We start from the raw sequence: 23,764 nt of genomic DNA on the forward strand, positions 1-23,764 counted from the left end.
AGTCTTTAACTTAGTGGAAGAAACTGAAATTTTACGCAGTCTGGACCAGATTCCACTACATACATTAAATGAACAAACCACGTCGAAACATGCGGTTCTACTGAATAACTAAATTTTTCTAAAATAACGTGTCACAAGGTCAGGCCAATTCTCTGAACTCCCATTCGTTTAGTAATTGTTTCGCGTGAATCATCTTTCCATATTAACATTATTTCGTCTAATAAAGCGTGCTCGGCCTGATCATGTTGATTTGTCGTTATGCTTCTAGTCTCACTACACTTATATTGCAGAATTTTTATGATCGTTTTTATATTTATACGTTATTATATCATCACTTCAGACCATACATATAATCCTACATATATGATGACTAACTGGGTACAGTTTATCTTACCATTATTTTTATCACGGCTTTTATTGTATACTCCTGTCTTCATTCATTTGGCCTGTCTATTATTGCCTTGTTGCCTATTAAGGCACATATTTTCATTAGTCTAACCTTTTCCCATTCGTTTAGTTGTCTACCCAAAAATGGTTAAAATGGCTCTGAGCACTATGGGACTCAACTGCTGTGGTCATTAGTCCCCTAGAACTTAGAACTAGTTAAACCTAACTAACCTAAGGACATCACAAACACCCATGCCCGAGGCAGGATTCGAACCTGCGACCGTAGCGGTCTCGCGGTTCCAGACTGCAGCGCCTTTAACCGCACGGCCACTTCGGCCGGCAGTTGTCTACCCTCTCAAAAAATGGGTTCAAATGGCTCTGAGCACTATGGGACTCAACTGCTGAGGTCATTAGTCCCCTAGAACTTAGAACTAGTTAAACCTAACTAACCTAAGGACATCACAAACATCCATGCCCGAGGCAGGATTCGAACCTGCGACCGTAGCGGTCTTGCGGTTCCAGACTGCAGCGCCTTTAACCGCACGGCCACTTCGGCCGGCCCTACCCTCTCAGCCATCTTTCCATATGATTACTCCTCTGTAGGATGTATGGCGTCCAGCCTAATCTCTTGGTGTGTTATTTCGATGCTCACATTACTACACCCACATTTTAGATCTGTGATTTTTTTTTACATATTTTATTTCTGTCACTCGAGCCCATAATGTATCACACATGTGACGATTTACTTAGTGTGGTTAAATATTAACATTAATTTTTATCACTGTTGTACCTGTTTGTTCATTTTACCTATGTACATTGTCTTGTTGCCTGAAAACGGCACATGCTTGAGAGCAACTTAGCCTATCGGCGAAACACAGCTTACATCCTTAAATAAAATATTGTAAGCGCTCGGACTAGTCACAATCAGATTTTCTATATCATCATTGATAACATCAGTTTACTTGGTTGCACACCGTTGGCGCCTGCGCCTGCGCTTCCAGACCTCTGGCGTGGCCCTCTACACAGTAGTGGTTAGCGTTCGCGGCTCAGCGGCTGACAGTGTGAGTACTGTGTTTGTTCTCCTCTTCTGTTTACTTCGTTCCACCCGCCCGGATGTTACATTTTAGGTAAGTTTTATTACTGGGGTCCCCTTTTTCCTTTTTTCTAGTTCCGCCGAAACGCAGTAACTGAAACCCTTGCACTGACTAGCTCAACCGCACGTTATGTATTACCAAATACTACATGTAGGTCTCCTTTTTTGGGCAGTCTGCTCGTTTGGTTTTTACACATATTTCGCATTAAATTTCTTCCTTCCTCTCCTTTGTATGTTACAATTTCACAGACCTGAAGACGGGATTATAGAGAGACCCGCATTAGTTGTACTAATATTTATTTAAACCACGACCAGTTTCGAGATTCTAAAATAAATATTAGTACAACTGAAACGGATCTCTCTAAATTACCTACTATTTAAATGGGCACATGACCATCGGCGCTGGACGTTGGCGCAGTGGCATAGAGCTGAAAGGTCCGAAGAATTCCGATATCTTCTTCATTATGCTGATGGGATGGCGCGGAACCGTCGTCTTGTAGGGGAACAGCTCCTTGACACCTGTACTGCGCAACGGAGACAACCTGGCGTCGGTTCCATTATGTTCTGGGGCACATTCACTTGGATATCCAAGGGGTCCAATGGAGCTCGTGCAAGGCACCATGACGACCAAGGAGCATCATACACCCCTTCACTACGATCATGTTTCCCAATGGCTGGCCGGCCGAAGTGGCCGCGCGGTTCTGGCGCTGCAGTCTGGAACCGCGAGACCGCTACGGTCGCAGGTTCGAATCCTGCCTCGGGCATGGATGTGTGTGATGTCCTTAGGTTAGTTAGGTTTAACTAGTTCTAAGTTCTAGGGGACTAATGACCTCAGCAGTTGAGTCCCATAGTGCTCAGAGCCATTTGAACCATTTTGAACCCAATGGCTGTGGCATTTTTCAAGAAGATAATGCGCCTTGTTACAAGGCCAGGACTGTGATGGAGTGGTTCGAGGAACAGTGACGAGTTCCAATTCATGTACTGGTCTCCTAAATCGCCAGATCTGAACCCGATCTAACACATCTGGGATGTGCTTGAACATGGCGTCGGAAATCATCCCCCCTCTCCGGAATTTACGGAAATTAGGTGTCTTCTGTGAGCAGATGTGGTGCCAACTCCCTCCAGCGACCTACCACGCCATCACTGCTTTCATGCCACGACGCGTCGCCGCTGTTATCCGTGCCAGAGGTGGATATACGGGCTACTAGGTAGGTGTTCATAGGCGGCCGTTGTGGCCGAGCGGTTCCAGATGCTTCAGTCCGGAACTGCGCTGCTGCTACGTTCGCAGGTTCGAATCCTGCCTCGGGCATGGATGTGTGTGATGTCCTTAGATTAGTTAGGTTTAAGTGGTTCTAAGTTCTTGGGGACTGATGCCCTCAGATGTTAAGACCCATAGTGCTCAGAACCATTTGTAGGTGATCATAACGTTCGGCTGAGCAGAAGTGTAGACTACAGCGTTGCTTCTAGACGACACTATTAATCGCTGGTAACACAAGGCCGAGAAAACGTACATTCTCATACAGTCTTTTCCTTTCGACGCGGTGGATTTATCAGATTCTATCATTTAAGGCGGAAAGTAGCCTAGATTAGGATTCCTCATGTACACAAAAAATGGTGAGACAGCAGATATCCAATGAATTTGAAGATGCGTTGTAAAGAATGTAACACGTATGTACAGCACAAATGAAAGTGTAACTGCTTACGCTCATGGGAATCTTTAGAAGAAACGCGACGTTGCATCGAGAGACTCTGTTGGGTTAATTTAGCGAACCAATATTCGAAGACGAGTGTACAGTAATTTTGCGCCTTTCATCAGATTACACACATACACGGTCCGTTCAAAAATATCACGACATCCCCATGTAAGGCGAAGTAGACCAACAGATTTCATGAGAGGTGGGTCAGCCAGCATAAACAGACGCGGGTAGTACTGTTTTGTTCGTACAGAAGCAGTTGTCTTGTTGGTACAAAAGCCGTAACAGCAAAATAGATCGGTCAGGAGAGCTCAGTAACTTCAAACGTAAGTCACTGAATGTAACTTGAATAGAAATCTATAAGCGACATTTCATCCATCCTAAAGCTGCCCAAGTCAGCTGTTGGTGACGTGACTGTGGAGTGGGAACGCGAAGGAACGACCGTAGCTACAGTAAGAACAGGCCGACCTCATCTACGTAAGGACAGGGATCGCCGGGCATTGCGGAGAGCGGTTATAAATAATAGTATGAAATCCGAGGAAGGAATTACTTGTGGGTTCCAAAGTATTACCAGCAGTCCAGCTAGCACAATGACTCTGCGTACGGAGTTAAAAAGATGGTGAGCAGCTACTCATACACCACGCATTTCTGTCGTCAATGCTAAATAACGCTTGTGATGGTGTAAAGAGCGGCGCCATTGCACAATAGACGACTAGAAACAGATATTTGGGACTTATGAATCACACTATGCCCTAAGGCAATCCGACTTAAGGGTTTAAGTTAGGCGAACGCCTGGATAACGTTACTTCCCATCCTGTGTAGTGTCAGCAGTGAAGTATACAGGTGGAGTTACGGTCTGGGTGTGTTTCTTGTGTATAGGGTGTGGTCCCCTTATTGCGCTTATCCGGAAGAATATGGTCACATTTTTTAGTATTGTGTACTGCGTGCGTTAGAGGAATAGTTCGGAGACGATGATTGTATCAGCGTCAGTACCCTGTCACACAGCAGCAGCTTGGATGTAATGGTTTTTGGACACAACATTCCTGAAATGGACTGGCCTGCCCAGAGTCGTGACCTCAAACCGTTGATCACCTTTGGGATAATTCAGATCATCGACTACGCTCCAGACCCCAGCGTCCAATATCACTACTTGCTCAGGAAGAGTAGGCTGCCATTCCTGCACAAACATTCAGACACTCGATTGAAAATATCTCCAGCAGAGATCAAGCCGTCATAAAATCGAAGCTTGGACACGCCCCAAATTAATGTCCCCTAATAGGTGTCCGCATACTTTTTATCAGATAGCGTAGGAGCGCGTAGCAAGCTGTAATTACTGCCGTTTTTCCCGCAAATGGAATGTGACACAAATTTAACAATACTGTAACAAACAAGGCTGTGGCTAAGCCGTGTCTCCGAAATATCCTTTCTTCCAGAAGTGCTAGTTCTGCAAGGTTCGCAGAAGAGCTTCTGTGAAGTTTGGAAGGTAGGAGGCGTGGTACTGGCGGAATTAAAGCTGTGAGGACGGGGCGTGAGTCGTGCTTGGGTAGCTCAGCCGGTAGAGCACTTGCCCGCGAAAGGCAAAGGTCCCGAGTTCGAGTCTCGGTCCGGCACACAGTTTTAATCTGCCAGGAAGTCTCATATCAGCGCACACTCCGCTGTAGAGTGAAAATGTTTCAATCCATACTGTAACAAATTGCCTTCCGCCAAGCACTACATCGTACATGGGGAGAGCTCCGTTTTCTTACATTTCATCTCCTTCGATTGCTTCTTTGTCTTTTGATTGCCTTTCTGAAGCTGTTATTGTGCTAAATTCGGCAACGCAACTGCGGCTCTTTATTGCGAGCAGCAAACGCTGTGAGCCAAGCGGGGTAGCCGTGCGGTCTCAGGTGTCTTGTCACAGTTCGCTCGGCTCCCCCCGTCGGATGTTCGCGTCCTCCCTCGGGCGTGAGTGTATGTGTTGTCCTTAGCGTACGTCAGTTTAACTTTGTTTAATTAGTGTGTCAGCCTAGGGACCGATGACCTCAGCAGTTTGGTCCCACAGAACCATACCACAAATTAAAAAAAGACAAGTAAATCATTTCGTGCTCAATTCGTGGTAAAGGAACGATAAGTTGAACAGAAAAGATCATCATACAAGGAAAAAAAAAGGAGGTAAATGACCACGTAGAGGAAGTGAGGCACATTACGAATAAGCAGTTTGAATAATCTCTCACGAACAATTACGGAGGAAGAACAACTAAACATCGAGCGGAATGGTGCAGTTTGTGGAAGTCAGATGAATGGTGGTCGTGACACTCAGAAACGAGTAACGTGACTGACAATAATGGCCATATTTAAATCGAACCACGAGCATAGGTTGTCTAGAAAGTTCGGAGAACGTAAATCTACCATTACTTTGTCAAAGAAGTCAACCCGGAATCAATGGCCACGGTTTGAGGGGCATAGTAGAAGGCATAAATCTGGTTAATTGGAAAATTGCGTCGCCTCTCTTGGCAGCAGATAAATTACAGGTGTTACAGAACTAAAAATATCCCACGCCCGGGTTCCAGGGTTCGATTCCCGGCGGGGTCAGGGATTTTCTCTGCCTCGTGATGACTGGGTGTTGTGTGATGTCCTTACGTTAATTAGGTTTAAGTAGCTCTAAGTTCTAGGGGACTGATGACCATAGCTGTTAAGTCCCATAGTGCTCAGAGCCATTTGAACTAAAAATACTAACCCAGCTACAGAGAAAACGGCGTGTTTTGCATCAGATGCCCTACAAGGCTAACCTCCAGATCAACTGCTGCGATCAATCGTTATTGCAACAAATTTTTGTCCGCAATCCATACAGAACAGGTAGCAACTCAGTGTATCAAACCGAGGTATAAAGAAAAATAATAAACAGCACGTCGCAGAAGAAAGAATGACTGCCAACTGAATTTAGTTTCGACATAAAGAATGTCTTCACGGCGACCATAAAACATACAGGCACACATAAAAGACACTTCGGCAGCTTTCTCCTAACTGCTGACACAGATTTCCACTGTGTGACGGGACAAAGGACACACACAGCACCAGCCACACGACACTCTGGCGTAACATATTGGTGAGGGCTGTTTCAAGTTCTGCCGACGAGGAATCGATCGTCCCAAATTTGCGACGCCCTGAATAAAAGAATAATAAAAAAAGCGGCAGAGAAGCCGAATCTTGGTTCGAACATCGCAGTATTTTCAGCACCCGCGATCTTGCTGGAAGGAGAAAAGGTTAGTTTTAAGGTCTCGTCTGCATCGACGTTATTAAATACGGACAAGGGTCTGGGAACTAATGAACAATTATTCCGAAGCGATTTAGGGAAACCAGCGAATATCTTAATGTAGATAGCCTGAACGAGAGTCTTCTGTCTCAGTCTCGTTGGCATTAATTGCTGCAATTTTGCTGGAAGTGATATGCCCATGTCTTCCTGCGCATTGTGCTTATCAACTACAGTGTTATTAATAAAGCACCCTAATCATGAAGAGATTTGCAATTTTTCACGAACTTATTGCCACAGACCACAGACGGGGGTTAACTACGAGTGAGAATTCTAATCTTAGTATGCCATGAGCATCCTGATAAAGTGATTGACTGCAAACGGTATAATCTCAAACAGGCAAGAATTGTAAACATGCTGCAATATCAAGGCCCGTGCACAAATCAAACTGAGTTGTTATATATACACCGGCCGGTGTGGCCGTGCGGTTCTAGGCGCTTCAGTCTGGAACCGCGTGACCGCTACGGTCACAGTTTCGAATCCTGCCGCGGGCATGGGTGTGTGTGATATCCTTAGATTAGTTAGGTTTAAGTAGTTCTAAGTTCTAGGGGACTGATGACCTAAGATGGTAAGTCCCATAGTGCTAAGAGCCATTTGAACCATTTTGTTATATATACGCTTACAGTCTACTAGGAGTTTCGCTCGCATATCTTTCAATCGTTATCCGTTGAATCAGAATTATTTAATACCTATCAAACGCAGACCTTTAGAACCAGGAAGGGAGTAGTCTAAGTACGAACAATCTTTCTTATTTATAGGTCGTACTACTAAACACTGCTTTAAAGGCGAGTTCATCTGAAACATCGAGAATACGAGTGACTTTATTACCATATTATTTCTTTCATACAGGGCGTTGTTAGTAATTAAGAGTGGCTTTATTACTTTATTATTTTTTTCATTAAAACGTTGTTAGTAATTTCAAGGCAATCTAAAGGGACGAACGCTTCTTTGCAACAATATGAAGAACTTAACATACAATTAAAACGTGGGCAGGTCTTCTCCACTTGAAGGACGTTTCTTTACAGCCCTACTTTACTTCGTTAGCGGGCTTTGGTCAGAGGTCTATGCCGTTTATCACGTCTAAGGTCTCGATGGAAACAAATTACTATTTAGCTTTTCTTCAATACAGTGACATTTAGCAGACGGCGTAGTGTAAACTTTTCGGCCTGGCATTACTTCGCTAACTGGCTGGTCCACAGTAACGACATGTTGCTCAAAACAAAAGATTATAGGGCATACATCAACCAAAAGCACCAGTATCCCCCTAGAATGTCAGTAACAAATCAGTCTAGTTACTGGAATCTAAGGCATCGCAATATCTTAGGTAAGAGACGTACGATGGAATGAAAAGGGGAATTTTACAGTGAGGAAGAATAGTCAGCCGCGCGGTTTGAGGCGCCATGCCACGGATTGTGCAGCCCCTCCCGCCAGAGGTTCGGGTCCTCCCGGGCATGGGTGTGTGTATTGTCCTTAGTAGAAGTTAGTTTAAGTGGAGTGTAAGCCTAGGGCTCGATGACCACGGCAGTTTGGTACTTTAGGAATTCTCTCTCTCTCTCTCTCTCTCTCACACACACACACACACACACACACACACACGCGCGCGGGCGCGCACGCACGCACAAGAATAGTCAGTTTCCACATTATCAGAAGGGTTCCTCAGACGTAGACTACGGACCAATGGAAAATACCGGTTACACATTACACGATACATTCTATCTTAGTTTCAACTTGTATTTTCGGGAATATTTGTAAACAAAAATGATTTAACAGAAAAAATATACAACTGCGCACCACTGCCCAATTTGCTTCGTCTGCAAAAAACCGGAACAAAAAATGTCGAAGATCATTTCCTTGAAAAAAAAAAAATTTCTCAATGCGTCAGCGTGGATTCAGAAACAAACAATCGCGTGATTAAACAGGGCTTCCACTTTCCACACCCCATGTCTTGCAAAATAATAGAAGGCATAGGTTAAAATCAAGACGTCCAAGATTTTCGAATAGCTTTCTAAAAGTACAAAAATGTAGATTCATAAAGATCTGTCCTCACGATGTGTCTTCAGTCTAACAGAACTCAGTACGTTACGTAGGCGCCGCGCTGGATTAGCAGAGCGGTCTTGTACGCTGCAGTCGTGGACTGTGCGGCTGATCCCGGCGGAGGTTGGAGTCCTCCCTCGGGCATGGGTGTGTGTGTTTGTCATTAGGATAATTTAGGTTAAGCAGTGTGTAAGCTTAGGGACTGATGATCTTAGCAGTTAAGTCCCATACGGTTTCACACACATTTGAACTTTTTTTTTTGTTACGCAGGCTAGTTAATGTTCAACAGAGTGACAAAACTCCTGCATCCTGTGAACTTTTTTTAAATACGTAAGAGGGCAGTAAGAAGTGGTATTAAATGGAATGAATACACGAAACAAAGAAATAGACGGCGAACGGACAACCTGAACTGTTGCGTAGCTTCTGTGGTACACCTATAAAAGAAACTCAATGCGACCAATTTTACAGTACTGTTCTAGAGTTTGCAGTCTCTATCGAGCAAACAAGATAACGGATGCAGAACGAAGAAACACAGGCGTTGGTAAGATTGTAATACAAGAAACAGTGCCCCAAAATTCGCCTCCTTCGCAATTTGATACCTGTTCAACGACGGAGTGGTCCCTTACAACGAGACACCGCTACTTTAAATATTCTGTGCACAACAGCTGGAAGCAAGATGCCATATGATTACTCTGAATGTGTAACGGACCTTCGTCATCTGTTTGCAGAATATGTATAAGCTTTTCCTTCGCCGTACACTAATAAGCGCATGTTTTCAATGCAAGAATGACGATGTGCTCAGCAAGCAAGGACCAAAAAAAGGAACGACTACTTGTCGTATGCAGAATATACTGTGAACAACAGAGATAAGAAACCTACTAGATTATTGCAAAAAAAAAAGAGTACGTTTTCCAAAGCGGAGTTGAGTGTACTACCGACCAGTACGCCTCTTATGACATACAATCATCTTGGAGAGCATCATAGGCAGCACATACGCGATACCACTGATGTTATCCTATGAATCTCGCTTACTCATTGAGAAAAACTGTGAGAAGTCTAAGCATCTTCCCTTTCCTGGACCTGGAAAAGGCTTTTTTTGACCGAGCACCGCGGCGTCTCATATTGTTTGTCCTGCGGAGCATAATCGAATGGCTACGCCTGTTCTACCACAATTTTAAAAGTTAAGTACATTCTGATCCTGAGGTATCAGATGAGTTTCCTGTTTCTGGTGGTGTCTATCAGGGATCTGCTGCTTCACACCTTCTGTTTACCATAATCATGGGATCCTGCTGTATTCTGGAGATGTTTTACGGGCTAATGAAGACAAGAACGACCTTTGACGGTGAGTCCAACCATGGAAGAAGCGCCTTGAACATTCCGGACTACGGCTTAATATAAACTGAATATCTGTCAATAGATGCAAAAATATGGACACAATTACGCTACAAATCTGCAAAACGCAAACATCTTCAAGTACTTTGGCTCAAAACTCGTTGTCGGCGGCTCACTCATTCCTGAAATCACAAACCGCGTTAACAATGTATGGTTTAAACAGCGGACAATGTCTGGTGTGCTTCATGTAAAAAGATCCCGGGGCCGATTCAAGTCAAAAAGTTCGCCCTGCAATCCGCGCAATTGTCTTGTACGTCGCAGAATGTCAACCCACAGCAAAAGCTTAGATGTAATGGAAACGAAAATGCTTCGGTGGACATCTAGCCTGACAATCATTATGTCATCAATGTAGAAATGCACTGGCGACACAGAGTTGAGAATAAGGGAAAGCCGTCTACGGTGGTATGGAAATGAACTTCGAAAAGACCAAGATACAATAGCAGAACACGAGTTTTAGAGAAACGACGATGGTAAACGAGCTATTGGGACTAGTTTTTTGTGGTGGTCATTTCGTAGCAACTGTATGTAACTTCCAGTAGTTTACAAGAAAAAGGCCTTATGAGAGACCAAGGCAACATAGATACCCTCCATATAGACCTAAAGATTGCGGGCCTTCAAACTGACCAAGCACAGATCGCCTGGAGGCAGAGAGCCGAAAGAGTTGACCCCGCTGTATTGCAGAACAATCAATCAGGAAGAAGACGAAGTTACCAAAACAAAGCTGTCTCAAGTATTAACCCATTGTCAAAAAGATCCGTTAATGTACACAGAATGAAACTGTCGACAGCGCAGTGGAGAAAGGCGCCCGTTTGGCAGCTCGAAGACGGATGAATGTTGGCAACACGTGATGCAGGTGGCGGCCTTGTGGAAGGGGGCAGGACGCGGAGAGGACGCCTGTTTTGCATTGGTCACTATGTCGGACGCCGCGCTCGTTACGTAACGCGGGCTTTATAAATGCGGCCATCCTACGCGATGGGCGCACCAGCTACAGCTAATAGTGCGTTATGTCAACAGCGGCATCGGCTGTTGAGCAGCTGGCTACTGATCAAGTCAACACTGGCGCCAGTATATCTGCGCAAGCAGACGGCTTCAATGGCGCCGTCGCAGCCATTATACTTGCAAAATGTCTTCCATCTCAGGCTTGGGTGTTTGCACTCTCGTGCAGCAATGCGATAGTCGCCCGGAGGGATTACGCAGATGTCCTCCACGAGCACGACTTCGCTCGTAACTGCACTACCGGTGAAAGCGGCACATCATCTACGGCAGCATTTTTTTTTTATTTACTGAGGTAACTATAATGAAATGGGATAAAATTATACAAATAAACAGGGTGGAGAAAAACTTACCTCATAATAAGGTTAGCGAATGTAAAATCCAGCAATATTTTCTGCATAACCATACATCGGAAACGCACTACAGCCATCAAAGGCAGCCAATCAGTGACGAGGGGAAGCCAGTTCGTCCCAGGAATTTTCGAGAGGGCGCGCCAGTCATTTTTGCTATTTATCAACCTTGTAGCGATGTTCGAATCAGAAACTTCAAGCATCTGCTGCAAAAATAGTGATTTGAAGAAAAAATGTGTACAAACTTGAATTACTGTTTCCCTTTCCACTATTGTCTTAGTTCACAACAGTAAACTATTCACCTCCATTTCGTTAAAGAATGGAAATCCTATGTATAAAACAGCTTCAAACGTCTGGTTCTCTTACATATGAGTTAACGTGTTAAAGATCTGACGTTAAAGCGTGCAAGTGAGAAAAAGTTTCTATGTGCTCTCATTCTGAAACACCGGATGAGCTCCGTCTGGATAATTCGACCTTCGTTTTAAGCAAAAGCTAGTTTGTCACGCAACTAAATGATCAGGACGTCATATCTTCTTGAACTGTGCGTCGTACAATAACATAATTAAATAAATTAAAACGTGATGCCTAGTGCTGATGCTCTACTGCATGAACAGCGAAAATGTAGTAGGCGAGAAACATTCTTCCTTTCATCATTTTATGGGACGGGACGGGACGGGGGAGGGCGTCAGCGAGAAAAGGTTTTTTGATGGGATGAAATCATATAATCATAGATACAGTTTGCTGCTGGAAGTAGGTAATAGCTATCATTCTTAAATACTGGATGAATATAGTCTGGGTAATTTGCGCGCCATGAGTTACGCTGCTTCGAAGCTTATACAGTTTTTAACTATAGTACTTGCATTACTCTGTAAAAAAAACCGGTTAATAACTTTGCCTTGGGCGGAGCTTGTGTAAGTACGCATTTCTTCCGGTAGGCGTGTAGTACATGACGCAAAACATTGCCTGTTCAGTGTCGCCTATGTTGTCGACCTAGCTTGTTTTTTTTTTTTTTTTTTTTTTTTTTTTATGATGACAACTTTATGTGAACAACCTACAGCTGCGAAATATTGTTTTCTACTCGGTGATAATGCTGCTGACACACTTCTAATATTGCAAACAGCTTACCAAGATGACGCTAAGGGGAAAACTCAAATGTAGGAATGGTTTGCTCGATTTAAAAGTGGCGACATGTCGATTGATGACGAACCTCGTTCTGGACATTCATCAACTGCTCGAACTGACGAAAATTCATTGAGGATTGGTTCCCCCAAGTCAGACCGTTAATCAAACTTGTTATTTGGAAATTATAAGAAGACTGTTCGACAAAAAAAGACCCTATTCGTGGCAGACAGGAGATTTCTTCCACCACGACAATGCACCTGCAAACACAGCCATCTCTCTTTTTTTTTGGCTAAAAATAGGATGGTTCCGCTGCCCCACGCAGCTTACTCGCCTGACCTGGCTCCGGGTGTCTTTTCCTTATTTCCACGCATGAAAAGGGCCACAAAAGGCTACCGATTTCACAACACTGAAGGCGTCAAGAAAAAACCGAGGGAGGACCTGACAGTAATTTCTAATGATGACTATAAAACACGTTTCGAATAGTGAAAGCATCCGTGGAACAAATGTGTTAGTTGTAATGGAAATGCCGGATGGCTAGGGCCTCCCGTCGGGTAGACCGTTCTCCTGGTGCAAGTTTTTCGAGTTGACGCCACTTCGGCGACTTGCGTGTGCCGATGGGGATGAAATGCTGATGATAAGGACAACACAACACATAGTCCCTGAGCGGAGAAAATCTCCGACCCACCCGGGAACCCAACCCGGGCCGTTAGGTATGACAGTCCGTCGCACTGACCACTCAGCTACCAGGGGCGGACATTAGTTGTACTGGAGAGAGTATTTTGAGGAGGATAAAGTTGTTTTGTAAACAGTTTGAAAATACAAAATTGTTAAGGCTTTCGTGGCCACTTGTTGACAAACTGCCAATTGGCTTCTGTCTCGGGTTCTTCGGCCAACGTTCATCTAATGATTTTTCTTCTCTTTTTCTGGAAAAATCATTAGATGAACGTCGGCCGAAGAACCCGAGACAGAAGGCAATTGGCAGTTTGTCAGTTTGAAAATATATAGCTTTTGAGAAATAATTCAGTTTTTTTAGGGTATCCCCCCGAAAGATTGCACCTCTTACTGAGTTACGTTATGACAGTATTTTAAATTCGGCTAATAATTATACGAAATACTGTAAATAAAAATTAAGGTTTTTGCCCTTGGAAGCCGTTAGATATACAACCTGCACCTGGGATCGTGGCTTGGGTTAGTCGTCCGCAGTAATATAGATTTACTGACCTACGAAAATTCTTTCATGCTCCCTTGCTGTTGTTCATTGATGACAACGTTACAGCTTACACAACCACCTGATGCCTACCTTACTACCGTGCTGTTGGTGCAGTACGGCATATTATCGTCACTAATTAATGGCGTTATGGTACTTCGATCGTAGTTGATCCTACCCTGCTCTGATCTTATAATCAGATTTCAGCCCCGTACACTCTGATAGCTATAAAATTGGGAAAGTAACGAAAACGAAAGAGAGAATATGTTTTCAGCAAATGATGAACCTTCAATTCATTTTTCTTAACTAAACTATGCAGTAAAATAATTGCGGTGAGCTGTCTATAGAATGCTTATGAATGGCAGATGGTGGAGACTTAAGTTCTGAAAGAACTTGGTTTGGACAATAAATCAAGAACAATAATTCAACAGACTGATTTGAGCAAAGTCATTTAGGTGACGGATTACGGGCAGCTGTGAAAGTAAGACTGGAATGAGAGAGGCTTCTACATCCTCTCTTAAACGACGTTCAACAGAAAAATTATTAGGGAGTACGCAATGGACCAAGTGGATAATGTGTAGATAAGGCTAAATTAGGTTGTCCAACTTTCGCAGATCACCCTGCACTGTTTCCAGATTCTCTTGACACACCAGCTAAACATATTAATCAATTTCATATGGAAGCAGAATCGTCAGGTATGTAGATATTGTTCGCGTACCACAGTTCATAACAACATCAGGTCCACACACAGATAATTTCTGCTAAATCAGGGGAAAATAAAGCAGGTACAAAAAATTACATACTTGGGTAATGAATAGTCCATCACAATGAGAAAGGAGCCTCCAAGTCAAGGATGACCAAGGCGATAATGATCTACGATTTTACCAAAGATGTTTATAACAAACGATTAGTGTCAGTCGTAACATTAAACACTACTTATTGTGCCGTCATTCATCCGGAAGTCCCATATGCAGCAGCATACCTTTAAGTGAATCAGAAATAATTGTAACAACTAGAAGCAAAAGAAAGCAAGAGTCTCCGAAACATTATAGACACAAACATGAAAAATGATCACACGTTGAAATTATTACAGACAACAATGAGAAATCGAGGATTTGTAGGTCCCCAAACAAGAATGGTATCACAAAGGCCGTCCCGTTGAAACAATTTCTGTTTTTCTTTCTTTCTAATAAACTACAAAAAATGGCTCATGCACTATGGGACGTAATATCGGAGGCCTTCAGTCCTCTAGACTTAGAACCATAGCTTGAGCTCTGTAGATTCCAGAGAGGGGGACAAATAAGTGAAAACGTATTTAACTTCAGCCTCAAATAATTTGACAGCGAAACTGGTGTGTGTGTGTATATATTTCGCATGTCGAAGAAGGATCTAACTTGGAAAGGCGAAAAAGTATTGCTATTGCGGAAGTATCTGTACGAAGGCAACTAATGCGCTCTGGAAAGTAGTACTCTGGTACCCTAAATCGTGTTTTTGGGCAAGGATATTCTCTTAACAAGCAAACGCACGAACATCAAGAGAGGAAAGGGTTTGGCTAAATATTTCGCACGGATTAAGCTGCTCTATGAAACTTAAAAATGGGCAACATGGTGCTTGAAATAAATACTTAAAACAACTAAATGTAAAAGACAAAGATAATACTCACATGAAATAAACTTAGCATGAAAAATCTATAATGAACATTTCTCAAGGATTAATACTGGATGTAAGGAAAGAGGCAGACGCAAGGACTATTTCTTCGATGACGTGAAGAGAACAGTAAGATGCAGAAACTACCAATGAGTGAAAATTGATGCGACAGACTAAAAGATGAAGCGACCTGCAGAATATGATGAGCAAGAAATCTCTGTCGTGTATTACTTACATTGAAAAGACATACCGATCAGTTAATTTTCTACATGTCTATATCTACACAGATACTCCAAAAGCCACCGTCTAAGGTGCTTGGCAAAGGGTACCCTGTACCACTACCTGTCATTTCCTTTCCTGTTCCGCTCTCAAATAGAGCAAGGGAAAAACGACTCTCTGTATGCCTCCGCACGAGCCCTAATTTCTCGTATCCTATCTTCGTGGTCCTTACGCGCAATGTACGTTGGCGGCAGAAGAATCACGGCAGTCAGTTTCAAATGCTCTTTCTCTAAATTTTCTCAACAGTGTTTCTCGAAAAGAACGTTGCCTTTGCTCCGGGGATTCCCATTTGAATTCCCAAAGCATTTCCGTAACACTTGCGTGTTGTTCGAACCTACCGGTAACAAATCTACAATCCCTTCATCATAAGAATAAACCTGATGTAAACAAACACAAACGCGACGATTGGTCAGAAACCGTAGCATACGCACACTGGTGTTGTTACGCTCATGGCAGTGCTTACGTATGAGACTTTAAGATGTTCAAATGTATTAACAGCCATCAACATTCTTATTAATCACGCTTTAGCTACGTAGATTTTATTTCAAAAATCGCGTAGTCACAGCTCCTGGGGCGTTGGGCTGATTGTCGCACTGTTAGTGCGCAGTATGAAAATGGTTGGGCTGCTTTTGTTCCGTAGTGAAACACGCGCATGGAACACGGTTAAAAAGCGCCGAGAAATAGGCTGTTCTTAAAGTTTTTCATAAATTTTTATAGATAATCGGCTTTCAGCTTTCCCAGAGTTCTATAGACTGCAGTTTACCAAACAACCCCACATTGAACGTAGAATGCAGTCGGTAGAGTAATTGAATGCGAACCAAAAGCTGTTATTCGTGCATTGGTTCATATCTCCCGAGTATCTTTTTTTTTCTCTCGTTCAGTCTAAAATGTCAACATCCCGTAATTATAAAATTCATCATCATTTTTTATGAATAATGCACGTCTTCTTGTTCCTAATTACATATTGGACGCTAAATTCCTGTTTCCATTTCAAATACAAATTCTTAATCATCGATGTTTTATGAAAGACTGTTCATAAAAGTTGTTTAAATTAAGAAAACAATACAGTTTAATTTTAAGGCAAAAAAATAAAAAATCAAATCCTGTTTCTTTGTACTATGTCCATCGTTTTGTATCAAGGAGGTAGATAAGTATCAAAGGAACATGAAAAACAGTCATTCTCACAGCATCAAGCACATCATACATACGCTGCAGTTTTACATTTGCTCGTTATCAACGTAGCAGATGACACTTCCAGAACTGAAATGTACTTCTCGCATGCGGATAAGGAAGGAAATATGAGATTACTAGACGACTGACTACGTAATACCTTCAGTGGCTTCAAAATTTAACCATACGGTGAAATCCTTCAACATTCTCTTACGTTAAACACAGCTTATGCAGAAAAATTACCCTGTGGTTAAATAAAGTAAGTTTCATCATTCTTGTTTTTAATTACAATAGTACGTTAGCTAAAAACGATAACGTGTTGTGGCTTTCGCCTCGTCATCTAAGGAGCGTATTGTGGGAGATTTGCAGTGTATTATTTCATTCTGCTTAAAAATTAAATGACATTCGAAACTGTATTGTTCCTCTACTCGTCTCTTTCTACGTGTGAACTGCAGCTGGCCACGTCACTGCCAGCTAGCTGTACCAACTGACCGGCCAGTGCTATCCAAGTTAAAATGCGCCGGTAAAACTGTTCTCCCGTATTATCGCTAAGTCGATGATCGCGTAATGCACAGCACAAAACGTACCCTTATTATCATACTTGACAGTACTGGAGACAGCTTGGCTGGAATCCCGCGTGGAATGGAAATCCAGTGAGGTTCCAGCAAACTCGGAAGAATACATAGTGCAATGTTTACATCAGGTTCATTCTTATGATGAACGGATTATATAGTAGCTCGCCTCTGAACTGCATAGATGCCTTCCTTCAATGGCTCTGAGCACTATGGGACTTAACAGCTGAGGTCATCAGTCCCCTAGAACTTAGAACTACTTAAACCTAACTAACCTACGGACATCACACACATCCATGCCCGAGGCAGGATTCGAACCGGCGACCGTAGCGGCCGCGCGGTTCCAGACTGAAGCGCCTAGAATCGCTCGGCCTGCGATGTCTTCCTTCAATCCGGCCTGGTCCTAATCCCAAACACTCCAGCAGTACTCACGAACAGGTCGCACCAGCGTCGTATATGCGGTCTCCTTTACAGGTGAACCATTCCTTCCTATATTTCTTCCAATGCTCGTTCCACCTCATATCGTTTTGCAACGTTACGGCCAGGTATTTAAACGACAAGGCACTCTAAAGCAGAACTCTGGTAATACTGTATCCGAACATTAAAGGTTTGATATTCCTACTCATTAGCATACAAGTTACATTCAACAAATTTCTTACATTTTGTTTTCTCTCTTAGGACTTATCATAAAAATCAAGGGCCCTTTCCTGTATCATCTGTTCTACTTTCTCCGCTGAGCACTGTAGCAAAATGCTGAGTGTCATCAGCCTTTTCCACATAATTTATACATTGTAACTCAAGTATAATTACTCACCTGTATTTTAGCTTATGTACGTGTACATTTACCACTATCTAATACAAGCATAAACGATAGAAACATTCACAAGATTGACAAGAACTCACCTTTATTCTTAGAAGGATGTCAGTAGTACCGCATCGTTACTCAGCACTTACCTTTAAAAGAGGATCATACGTACATTTACTCAGGGTTTAAAATCAGTTCCATAAAGCAGCAGAGCTAATAACTAGAGTACATTCTAACTGTCGTACTTCCTCTCTTGACTTCATCTATGTTCGTTCTCCTGAATTATATTCTCGAAGACATTAAATCCTTGAAATTTTATTGACGCCAATGTACAATATTTAATATTATTATACGAAATGAAGAAGATGAAAGTGAATTTCATCCTGTGGCACAGAAGTGAAGCCAAGAATGGCTCATACCAATTAATGTCCTTGCAAAACATAGAACACCACGACACGTTAAGTGAGGGTAAGAATGCTCAAGTGAAGACGCCACAAGAAGATTTATTAACATGGAATAGGATCTCAGTTTTGTTGGTGATATAATGGCTACGAAATATTCTTGGAGAAGAAAATGGAAAGATGCAACACGAGATAATTATGGTGGGTCACTGTGTACTCAGTGGACTACGCAACAGACTATGATATTAAATTTTAGTAAAGACAAGTCTAAGAATGGACTGTACGATGGCAGCTGCAATGAATATTAACTTCATTCATATCATCCACTTAAAGTTATACAAGGACACATACACAAACGACGATGAAATAGCCCTAAGTTTTGGCTTTACGTATGTCTGCAGAAAAACAGAGAAATCTTTAAAAAGCTGTGCAACGTTGATTTCGATTTCTATTTCAAATTGCCTGGGTAACTATAAATAACACACATCATAAGACCTGTGGTTTGAACATGGTCAAAAGGCACATAAAATTAGAATACCTAGTTTCGAAAAACAGTAGATGGAACATTATGCATAACACATAAAAACAAAATAATTTTTTCTAGAAAAAGAATAGCACGTAAGCTCATATCAATCAGTGTCCATTGTAGCATTTAAATCTATTGCGTGAGTTACTTATAAAGCTCACTGTATTCAGTAAATCTGAAGTCTTCACTACGTTATTAAAGTTCACTCACCTCACTATGTAAAGATTTTACATCTATGACCTTATCAGCTACAAGGGAGCTGCGATACGAAACTACAAAAACACATTTTGAAGTAACAAAAAGTATTTTTGTACCAGCTGCAATGACTGCAAACATGGTGTAACCAGACCAATTACTTCCGGTACCGCAATTCTACCAGCTGCTTCAAATAGACAATAATGAAAATGAATTGATGCTACTGAGCAATAAACGCAAATATCTCGAACAAATTGTGAATCTTTAAACGCTCATAAGAAACTGACACGCTGACGGGAATCGCGAACTTGTTATAAAGTAGGAATAAAACATTCACGAACAGAAAAGAAATGAGCTTGAGAAAATAAAGATACAGTGTAGCAAGACAAAGGGCATTATATCACATTTATTTTTATATCTGCAATTCAGTAACTGCAGATACGGCACCGTTCCTTTCAGTGATTTACTGCAGCAATTTCGCAAAATCTGAATGTTTAATTATACTATGTACTCACATCATAATCGGAGTGAAGAACTCACAGCGTCTGATGTCGAACGTAGTACGCTTCGTGCTACCCATTTTAAAGGCGATCGGCCCAACAGTCACAGCATGCGAGACCGTGACAGCTAATTGTTGTACACACATTTTGCGTTCATTACACGAACAAATCTACTGGTAATATTAGAGTATTCGTCTGAGAACAATCACTTTAGTGAATACGTATGATAATTTGACTTCTAATTCAGCTTTGAATTGTGGAAAGTTCGACTGGCAAAGAACAATTACCAAGCACCAATATGGTTGCTTTATTCTTTGACTCGAACAATTTCAAGCAGCCTTAGAAGACCCTTATTACATTCTGTTACCGTAAACAGCTACAAAGGCTTTGTATAAAACAAATAAATTACTATGTTGGAAACATAAATACATCCCCTAATTACGTTGCAGCACATATTACCGGCGTAACATTTCACACCAAAGATAGTAACCAACTTTGCAAGCAGATAACAAAAATTTGAGTTTAGTTGTTTTCTGCCAACGTTGAAAGGGGGAAATAACAGTGACATATGGTTTTTATGGAAAAGTGATAAAAAGACCGAGGGTACAGAAAAATTAGAAGAAAAATTTTTACAGTAAATACCATGTGGAATAAGAATATAAGGAAAATGTGGGCTTTCCGGCAATTATATGCCACGAACTCTGACCATAATACCCATAGAAAGAAAGAGTAATATGATTCGTAAATATCCTACTTTGCAGTTTTAACATTTATCGTACTTTGTATAGCTCTTAAGAATTCTTTCACGTTGTGGAATATGCGTGCTTTACGTTGATAATTGATATTTTCGTCTTTCTCTGGGATTACTGTGAATTTATAACGTGGACCAGTGCAGTCATCTCAACAAAGCGTCATTTCTTAACGACAGAAACACAGTCTCCAGTAATTTCCTTTACATCATCCGGAGTAAGAACACTATTTTCGAGAACTATAATGCTACTTTGGTTTCATAACGTCAGTTTCTGGTTCTCAACTTCAATTTGTCGTTTCACAAACTGACAGATGATGAATTCCATGTCTTTCTTTTAAAGGATGGGTTTGCAGTAATGGATGTTATGTTCCGGAAATGCGACCGATGTAAAGGAATTAAGCTGGAAACGATGTTGCTGAATATTAATGAAATTAAGATTGTCACGTACCTTACCGCCGTTTGACGTCACGATGTTTCAGAAATGACAAACTACTCATGCGGTGAAGCAAACAGCGCTCAGCAAGGGTGCAATAATCGAGAGAAGATTTTCCTGAGGTAACCCAAAGAAACGTGCGCAGGGCGCCGGTTGGGGTGGCGCACAGGCGCCAAGGTCAAGGTGGGAAGCAGAGAGCCGCTCAGCTGGTGCGGGATGCCCGCCCAAGGTCACGCGGGGGATGTGGGTCACCCCACTCAGCGACTCGTTACTACACACCACGCCCCCTACTCACAGTGCATCTCATCGGATAAGGGTAGCAAAGCTCTAATACAGTCTCCCATCCGGTCTCACGCCCTTATTTATGGAGGATGCTCATTAATGGCGCTGCGAGTACAAAAGCGCACACTGTCAAACGTGAAAAGTACCGGTACAAGCTTCGTTATGAAAATGGAGTTGTATTCAAACCGTAGTCAACAAGGTAAGAGGAAAATAAACATCAATATTTCTCGAGTGTTTAAATAATTCTAAAGATTTTGAATAGTAGGATAATATTACAGTTGACTGTAAGAATAGACCGGTACTAATAAATTACTATGAATATGGTAAAAATTATGTGGTTTCCCCTTGCAATTTTTATGCTTTATCTACGATATATGCACATAAAACGCGCTAAAATGTTCCTGGAAGACTTGTAACTACCCAATATCACAACCATGTTGTCACGTCCCGGCCTAACCTAGGCCTCGAGCTACACTACAGGTCAGTTGTCACACCACAACCAAGATTTCAAGGCAGGGGAGGTCGGGGGCTCTACCACATTCTAGCTTAGTTCTGAGGTTGGATCAGTGCTGCAAGTCCGTTCAACCCCTAAACCAAATTATGCCAGAGTAATTCGGTTGTTTAAATTTATGTACAGATATCGAAAACTCAGAACCCACGAGAATTTTAGAGAGCAACCGCAACCTAATAAATTGCTAGGAGTTTGATGGAAATAGGGTAAGCGTACGGCGGTCACAAAGTGTGAAAAGCATTTTAAATTACTCAGCAATGATCTTGGAGCATGCTATTGCGTAAAAATTATAAAACTCGATTACTCGAGTACAAGCTAAATTACACAGAAGCGAGAAAAAGCCAAGAGCATAAAAGCCTCAAGGGTAGCATATTATATGTGTGCTACTGACCTGGTCCTGTCAGAGAAGAACTCGAACTTCGACTTCTTCTTGCCACCGCCATGTCCGGAGCTGCCGTGCCCGATGTGGGCGGGTGAGACGGACGTCTCGCTGGAGGTCGGTGGCGACGAGGAGCCAGTGCTGGAAGAAAGCGACCCAGTCCTGCCCCGAGGTTCACCGTGGTGAACGGTGCCGATGTTCTGGGCGTCGCTGCCGGCGCCTCCTCTTACATTATTGTTGTTGTTATTATTGTTATTGAGATTTATGTTGCCGTGTAGATGGTGTCCATTGGCAGAGGACGCCAGGGAGGGGCGGGTGTTCTGGCGGTTGCGTCGTTTTTTCTTCTTTTCGAAGTCGTCTTGGCAGCCGGCGTTGTTTGGCATGGGCGGGGACCAATCGAGGTCCTTCTTCAGATGGCCGCGGCCGCAGAGGCAGCCGCACGCCTTGAAGGCCAGATCGTACCCCTTCTTGGTCCACAGGTTCTGGTGGCGCTGTCTTTCCGACCAGGAACGCGCTCGCCCGCACGTCTTCAGGTACGTCAGCACCGTCTGCTCCCAAGCGTCAAAGCATTCGCGGTGCATGTACTGGCCCACTGTGCAGTGGTCATTGTTACAAGTGACCTTTACGCAGTCCCGCAAGTCTTCCAAATTGATGGAACTGTCGTTGTTGTTGGTGGCGGTGGCCCTTAGACACTCGCCGGTGGGGACACAGCAGCGCGTCACATTGGCGTCGTGGTTTTCGATGGTCTCTGGGTCGATGCCGTTCAGCCCCTGCAAGTCGCCGGCGCCGCCTCCGGTCCCGCCGTGGTTGTTGTTCTTACGAGGGGCCATGCTCCAGCTATCACCTTCTGCTTCTCCTCTCCTTATAGCTCTCAATTCTCCTGAAAGTTCCTTCCACCTCCTCGTCAGCCTTCCCACGGTGTCAGAACGACGATCAATCGTCAGCTTAGAATCTCGTGAGATCAGCTGCTTCTGCCCATTCACACTGCCGCAGCGAGGGTTCCAGTTTCACCTTCCTTGCCGACAGCGAAATGAAAACAGTCAGCATCCAGCGTGGAACATCACAGTCGCTTCCTCTCGCTTTCGCTTCTACAAGCCGACTGTGCGTGAGTACAGCGACGCGAGCGCCGTTTCGCCGGCTGGCCGCTAGAGGCGCGGAGGGGGCCTGCGCGCCGACGCGCGCTGCCATTGGCTGGCGCGGAAGGTGGGGAGGTGCATCATAACAACCGGTCACGTGCTTAGCCTAGAGAGAAAATAGCCGCCCGTTTTCCCTTTCTACTCGCAAGAGAGCGAAGCGGACGCCGTAGTACTATTACGTTCGCTCTCTGCGCAAGCCGTTTAGCCTTTGCGTAACTTGGCGACGCAAGCCGGTGACCGCGCCACGCTACGTTGCATTTCCGACGCAATGCGAGACGACAGCGACTGCCACGGTGAGACGAAATGCGGTACTTTATTTGTGCCCACTGTTCACGCCTTCCTTTGTCCCACGTGTGACACGCAAAGCTCTTATCTAAGTTCAACTGCACATGACAGAAATGGCAACTTTGCAGACGTATCTAACTCCATTCATAAAGTTGGTACAGTCATCAACACACTGCCGAAGAAGAAGCTCCAGAAAAACGAAGGTCACACTTGAAATGTAGAATGTGGAGACGGGGATTGTAATCATATCACGAACTCCTGTAGTTCGAAAAATTCCTGATCATAATGATTCACAATACACATGGGCTTCTCAAATCAACGTATTTCAAAA

The 23,764-nt window shown here is 43.1% G+C and overlaps 1 protein-coding gene across 1 annotated transcript in view; it reads right to left on the reverse strand.

The window, feature by feature from the left end:
• The window catches only part of LOC126246219 (headcase protein-like), a 758,320-nt gene extending 735,224 nt beyond the window's left edge, over positions 1-23,096 (reverse strand). The window contains exon 1 of the mRNA XM_049948378.1: positions 22,025-23,096. Within this exon, the coding sequence (XP_049804335.1) occupies positions 22,025-22,842 (818 nt within the window). The 5' untranslated portion in view covers positions 22,843-23,096. The remainder of the gene's footprint in view (positions 1-22,024) is intronic.
• Between the last annotated feature and the right edge of the window lie 668 nt (positions 23,097-23,764).

The sequence above is a fragment of the Schistocerca nitens genome, chromosome 1, assembly GCF_023898315.1.
Source record: "Schistocerca nitens isolate TAMUIC-IGC-003100 chromosome 1, iqSchNite1.1, whole genome shotgun sequence".
Classification (NCBI taxonomy): Eukaryota; Metazoa; Arthropoda; class Insecta; order Orthoptera; family Acrididae; genus Schistocerca; species Schistocerca nitens.